This window comes from Miscanthus floridulus, chromosome 10, assembly GCF_019320115.1.
Source record: "Miscanthus floridulus cultivar M001 chromosome 10, ASM1932011v1, whole genome shotgun sequence".
NCBI lineage: Eukaryota > Viridiplantae > Streptophyta > Magnoliopsida > Poales > Poaceae > Miscanthus > Miscanthus floridulus.
The window spans coordinates 22,918,975-22,925,362 of NC_089589.1; the positions used below are offsets into that span (position 1 = coordinate 22,918,975).

Here is a 6,388-nt window from a genome sequence, read left to right on the forward strand (position 1 = left end):
CCAAGATTTATTCTTCCTACTTTGTGAGCTCCCACTAGCTCCCACTGATTCTTGCATTCTCTAGAAACACATCATATCTTAAGAACTTAGTAAAACAATTATAACAGTAGAAACACAATCACTTGGACTTTGCTCCCACTGATTTCTGTGTTCTCTAGGAACATAATCCCTTGGATTTATCAGGGTGACATATGGATAGCTCATTTACTTAGAATCTCATTTCTTATCCTTAGCTAGACTGTACTTATGTCTTGCTGAGGTTTTACCCAGTAAAAACTTTTATGGTCAAATGTTCATCAATCAGCGTTGGCCAGAATGACAAAACATAAGCCATATAAGTCTCTAAAAACAAGCTCTATGAACTAGTCTAATCAGCGTTGGCCAGAATAAACTGGAACAGGAAATTTGGTGGACATGCAAACACTAATTAGCTTTGACCAGAAATAGTGAAAGCAAGCCATACTAAAATTAGAGACTAATATTGGGCTTAGAGACAAAAAATTTGAATAAAATTTATTTCTAGAGTCTCATGCTTTATAATCTTATTGAATAGAGCATCTCTCATGGCACTGGCATTCTCATGGCACTGGCAGCATATATATATATATATGAACATTTAGTTGGCAACCTACGTACATTTTCAGGCTCACAATGAAACCGCAAGCCGGAATAAGCTGTATCATAACATTTGTTTTGTAACATGACGACTCACAACTTAATTATATGTACAAGGCTCTGTATTCTCAGGTGGTAACCTGCATCCACAGTACACACAGATTCGAATAAAAAAACTAATTCACATCACATCGCATTCTAGTCACCATGAATTTATTTGCAGTGTCCAACATCTGACTGCCTCACGACGACCCGCAGCGTAGTAATCGGCTCCATTGCTTCTTCTTCGGCCGTAGCGATGATAGCTCCAGCCTCCAAGGCTGCTTTTTGTCCATGCGGCACTCCACCTGCAGGCGAGGTCTTTTATGCATTCTATAATCGATAGTGCTAGAGACGTATGTAGTAATAATAATAGTCTTGGAGTAGCATGCATACTTTATTGTTACTCCCTCTGTTGTTCCACGATGAATTCCCTTCAAACTTGCTCCACTTTGTCCAATAACACCTCCTCTGTTTCACCCCCTGAAACGGACCGTCTAGTTAAGTAACCAGATATTCCAATAGCAAGAAAGGTGCTCAGTATATGCAACATATAAAGCAAGCAGTGTTGTGTTAATTTACCTGAAGCGTCGGCAGAGGGGCTGATGTTTGTCTTGAAGCTGAAAGGATCTCTCGTGTACTTCACGTACCACTTCCTTCGAATGTTGTTGTCCTTATCATCTGCATATACCTTGACCTGCTTGATATGGCTAAACTTGTCCCACTCAGGGCTGGATTTCCCTTTACCTATGGAAGCCAGCAGCGGGACGTCGCACTCTACATGCAAATCCCTTGGGTTTACGTCCTTCAAGTATCCAGGGAGTGTTTCCATGTCGTAGTCCTCCAGTGCGAGTCTATGAAGTGCAGGCAAACCCTCCAATAGCTTCAACTCTGGGCATCTTATGATCACGAGGTTCTGCAAATTTGGCAGATTGCTGATCCTCTCTAGTCCATGACATCTACTCACCTCAATTTTCAAATCAGAACCAAAGTTTTCCAAAGCGCTTGGGTGCTCATGATGGTGTGGTAGTAAGAACTCTGGCCCAACATGCTTGATGGCTGGGGCACTTATAATCTGTAGGAACTCCAAGCTGGGGAGCTGTAATAAGCTGTCAGGTAGCTCTATGCAATAAAGCAAGTCTTCCATCGTTAGAATCCTCAAGAATCCAAGGGACACAATTGCTGTCGACGTCATCCACCGTGGAAGTCGTTGACCAAAGTACCCTTCGATTTCTAGAGTTTCTAAGCAAGGTGGAGGGCAGAGCTCATCAAACACCTTCTCGATGTGTTGCTGCTCTTCCTCAAGACTCGTGAGGTGTAAGCACAGATAGCTGAGGTGCACCTTTTCACCAAGCATAACCTTTATAGCAAATGTGGAATAAGATACATTCTCCAGGCCACAAATATCAAGACTCGTGAGCCGGTTAAGAGGTCCTAATTCTTCCAAACTACACCAATCACCCTCCACATGGGCTGGAAACCCCTTCAATACCCTCAAATTAGTTAGGCTGCCGAAACCCCTGGGTATATTGTTTATACCTGAGTATTCAAGGCTTAGATACCTCAGCTGCCGTAACTCTCCAATGCCACGAGGAAGCTTCACCAAACTTTTACAATTAGAAAGGTCAATGCACTGCAAGAATTTCATCTTGGCTATTTTTTTTGGCAGCCTAGATGTGTTAGTGCCATCTAGGCACAAATACCTCAAGTGTTTGAGTTGGGCCAAAGATTCAGACAAAGCATCAAAATTTCCATCTTCTATATGTAGGGTCCGCAACCAAGGAAAAGATGACAGTGAATCACCTGGGTTGATCTTTGTTTCCCCAACTAAAAAAAGTGTTCGCAGTGATATATGTGCTTGTAGAGAACTCCACTCTAGCTCATTTGACTCTGATTCTTTGGATTTTAGTGATAACCGAATAACATTTTGTGGGTTAATGTTATTGGTATGGCCAGGCTCAGTTTTGTGAGCTATCAATGCTTCATCTCTAGTCAAATACTGAGCGAACGAGCGAACAACATCCTGCATATTGCAAACTATCTGGTCTATGTACCGTTGATCAGGCTCTAGAAGGTTCCTAGCTATTAACTGGTCATAGTACTCTTTTCCTAACACTTCCAAATCCTGTGAGTTTCCATGAACAAATCCTTCACTAATCCACATGGCAACAATACGGTCATCCCTGAACACCGTGTTCTTTGGGAGGAGGGCGTAGTGCAGAAAGCAAGACTTCAACTCAGGGTTCAGATCTTGATAGCTCAGGTATACTGCATAGTTTAGCTGTTCAGGCATTTGAGATACTGACCATGTAGAATCATTAAGGACCTTTTTCCAATCGCTTCGCCTTATCATTTTCTGGCGGAGGAGGCCTCCTATTACTTTGACTGCGAGAGGCAAACCATCACATTCTGCTATAATCGACATTCCAATGTCCTTCAGTGTATCAACCTTTTGTTCATCATTATTTTCATTTCCGACCACCTGCAAGCAGCTAATTAAGCCAGTTAATTATGTGGAATATGGAGATATATATACATTTCGTCCTAATCGGAGGCAAAATCGAGTGCTCGTAAATGATTCTGTGTGCAGAGGCAAAATCACGTACGACGTTCTAAGCATATGACCGATGTACCACTTCCGTGCACCTATAGCACTATGGTGCAACTAGGTGACGTCTGTGCACAAAAGTAGTTCTGTCAGCAGTCACTCTATAATTACCAGCTCTTGTATTTTATAGTCACTGTATTATGTACCATAGTCACTCCAGTATTTATTGTAGCTTTTAATAATTATAATTTTATTTTACTAAAATGGAATGAACTGTCCTCTAAGCCCTGCACTGTGGCACTAAAGATATTGAATTTTCTACATCAAAAAATTTTGCAGTAATATTATTTTGTATAAATATAGAATAATTAAAATTAAATTACTAGCATTGATATGACATAATATTTTTTGTCAAAATTTATAAACTTATTTAAATTAAAGGGCGTACCCAGTGCAGAGATAAATGTAATTAACAAAAAATTGTTAGTATCATTATTTATTTGTGGTTTGTTATGGAAGATTTTTAGCTCTTGATTAATTATTAAATAAAGAGTAAATTTCACTAGTGGTCCTTGAGCTTATCCTAAGTTCTCATCCAGGTTCTAGTACTTTTAAATTGCACACTCAACTCCCTAAATTTGTCATGAGTTCTAATCCTAGTCCTAGTATATGCAGATTGCACATTTAGCTCTCTAAACTTGTTCTGAATTCTCATCTCGGTCTTGGTACTTGCAAATTCCACACTCAAGGTTCCTAAAATTGTATTATTATACTATTATGGTCCATTCACCCTATAACATTGTCCCCACCTCCGTCACACCACACATGCTTGCCTTACTACCCTCCACCTGCCTATGTTGCATCACTGGGGGTTGTGGGCCAACACAGATGGCAGTATGTGCAAACGTCACATGTATCTATTTTAAAATGTTTTTATTATATTTCTTTCAACGATTTCAAAGACCAAGGTGAGCATCACCGTCCAGTTTCACTACGAAATCGCAAAACTGACGGTGATGGCGGTTTCTAAACTGGTGGGGATAATGTTTCTGTAGTAGTGTCTTCAAAGTAGTTTGTAGCCTAGATTCATAATATTAGTGCTAAAATAAATAACCATCTAGGTTAATTTGCATATCCGTGTGCATAAGAAACCTAATAAAAACAACTGAAAATGCATACTCCCTCCGTCCCGATATGTTAGTCGTTTTGGCTCTGTACTTGTGCAGCAAACAAGTATCTGAACCTAGACATGAAGGATGTACAGGTGCATTAAATATTGTATGAATCTGGACATATACTAGCACTCCTAGAACGACACACAATGGGGGACAGAGGGAGTAGATGTTATAAATTATAAATATTACATAGGGGCACTTTGTTCTTGAGCCAATTTAAGCTCAGTCAGTAATAACAAATGGTGATGATAACGATTATAATTGTTAGAACATTCTGGATGGCCAAAGAATTCCTTGCATGCATATATTTGTTTCCATAAATAAACTACCCTCAACTAACGTTTACAATTAAATGGAAGTTACAACAAATCTTAAAGGTTTTGTAGATAACTTACTAGCCCAAATGTGCATCAGGCAGTAGTGTCGTGCTAAACAAATTTGTTTCTGAAGAAAAGCTACCACAATAGAAGGTGAAGCTTAGGGGCATGGCATGTACAGACCGACTAGCTAGATAGACTATGAAGCAAATGTACAAGACTACCAACTATCTAGATAGATTGTGAAGCAAATGTGCACACATGAATACATAACATATTAAATCCTTCAATTAACTTATACGAACCTGCTTCTTGAGCAAAGACCAGGCATCTTCTTGCTCTAGTTTGTCGACATGGTGGTAGGGAACCTCTGCCATCATGCCTCGAGCAACTGCATCTTGTCTTGTTGTAACGAGAACACGGCTTCCTCGAGCAAGTGATTTTATCAATGGAGGCTTGAGCACCTTCTCCCATGCATGGTGGTCCCAAACATCATCCATCACCAATAAGGTCTTGCACCCCTCTAGGGCTTCCTTAAGGATTTGCTCTAGTGCAGCCTTTGGGTTTCTAGCTGCTTGATGATCTCCTCGTGCTTCAATGATAGCGCTCTCCAGTAGATCACTCTCGTTAAATTCTTGATTGACGCTCAACCATAGTCTCTTTTTGAACTCTAATTTGATGAAGTCATGGTTGAAGATCTTCTTGGCAAGGGTGGTTTTGCCAATCCCTCCAACTCCCACAATAGCATAAACCATAACTTTTTTATGTTCATGTATGTTTTTCTCCTTCTTTGTGAGTAAATTCACTAGATTTCTTGTGTCCTCCTCAATCTTGTCACCAACCACACCTAACTCATCCTCCCCCGTCGTCTCACGCCTAGCGCGAAGGGAGGATTCTACCTTTTTCTTGTCGTCCTCATAAGAAGCAAGGTTGATGAAGTTGAAGGTTTTGCTACGCTTCTCAATGTCATCTAGCCTCTCATTGAGATTCTTTATGCGATTACCAATGTCATGAGCATAGAGAGGATTTCTCAAACAAAAGAGCAAGGGATTGAAGCAGCCCATATCCTTGGATGGACCCCGTTCCATGGCCTTGAGCTGGCACAAATCAAGAATGTTGGTTGCATCATACATGGCATTCCTAAGCTCTCTCACCCATGATTGCACACTCTCATCGCTGATGTTCCTCTTGTCAGCATCGGCGATGAACCTCTTAAGGTCCCTGAGCTTGATGTCCATCTTTTTTATCTCATTAGGAACACCTAAGAGCATATGCACCTCTTCTTTAGCCATCTCCAACAGCATGTGTTGTAGGTAGGATGCTAAAGCGTCCAATACCACCGCCATAGCTGCTTCGGTGTCTACAAAGTCAAAATTAGATAAAAATATCACGTGATTTGTTTCAAGCAAAGGTAATATTTATGGTAAAGGAACCGAGGGCCCTGTAACCATAACACTAATTATTGAAAAGTAGGCCCCTGCAACAATAGATATATAGGTAGATCTACAATGAGAAACACAGCTATAGAAAAAGATTACAGGGGCGCCCGACGTGCGGATGAAACCCTAGCGGCGCACCTGGCGGCCGCCCTCAACCCGCCGCCGCCGGCTGCCCTGGCACCGGTGGCCCTGGCCTTCACCCCCCTCCTCCTCCCCGCTCCCCTCCCCTCCCTACAGCCTCCCATCCCGCACATC

General features: G+C 41.3%; 1 protein-coding gene across 2 annotated transcripts; it reads right to left on the bottom strand.

The window, feature by feature from the left end:
• Positions 1–625: 625 nt before the first annotated feature.
• LOC136487837 (putative disease resistance protein RGA1) lies at positions 626–6,168 on the bottom strand. Of its 2 annotated transcripts, XM_066484945.1 has the most exons (4): positions 5,000–6,168; positions 1,237–3,136; positions 1,051–1,137; positions 626–962 (listed from the first exon to the last, which is right to left on the bottom strand). In XM_066484945.1, exons 1-3 carry the CDS (start codon positions 6,038–6,040, stop codon positions 1,091–1,093), a joined length of 2,988 nt encoding a protein of 995 aa, XP_066341042.1. In that variant the 5' UTR covers positions 6,041–6,168; the 3' UTR covers positions 626–962; positions 1,051–1,090. The 2 variants fall into 2 exon arrangements, with proteins under 2 accessions (XP_066341042.1, XP_066341041.1); XM_066484944.1 differs by having other exon boundaries at positions 626–1,137.
• Between the last annotated feature and the right edge of the window lie 220 nt (positions 6,169–6,388).

What these genes read in the sequence shown, in the direction of transcription:
- LOC136487837 (XM_066484945.1), bottom strand. Translation starts at nt 6,040, where the DNA reads ATGGCGGTGGTATTGGACGCTTTAGCATCCTACCTACAACACATGCTG. An exon ending in GGTCTTTGCTCAAGAAGCAG is followed by an intron (nt 3,137 to 4,999) that starts GTTCGTATAAGT and finishes AGCTGCTTGCAG; the next exon opens with GTGGTCGGAAATGAAAATAA. An exon ending in CCCCTCTGCCGACGCTTCAG is followed by an intron (nt 1,138 to 1,236) that starts GTAAATTAACAC and finishes GGTCCGTTTCAG; the next exon opens with GGGGTGAAACAGAGGAGGTG.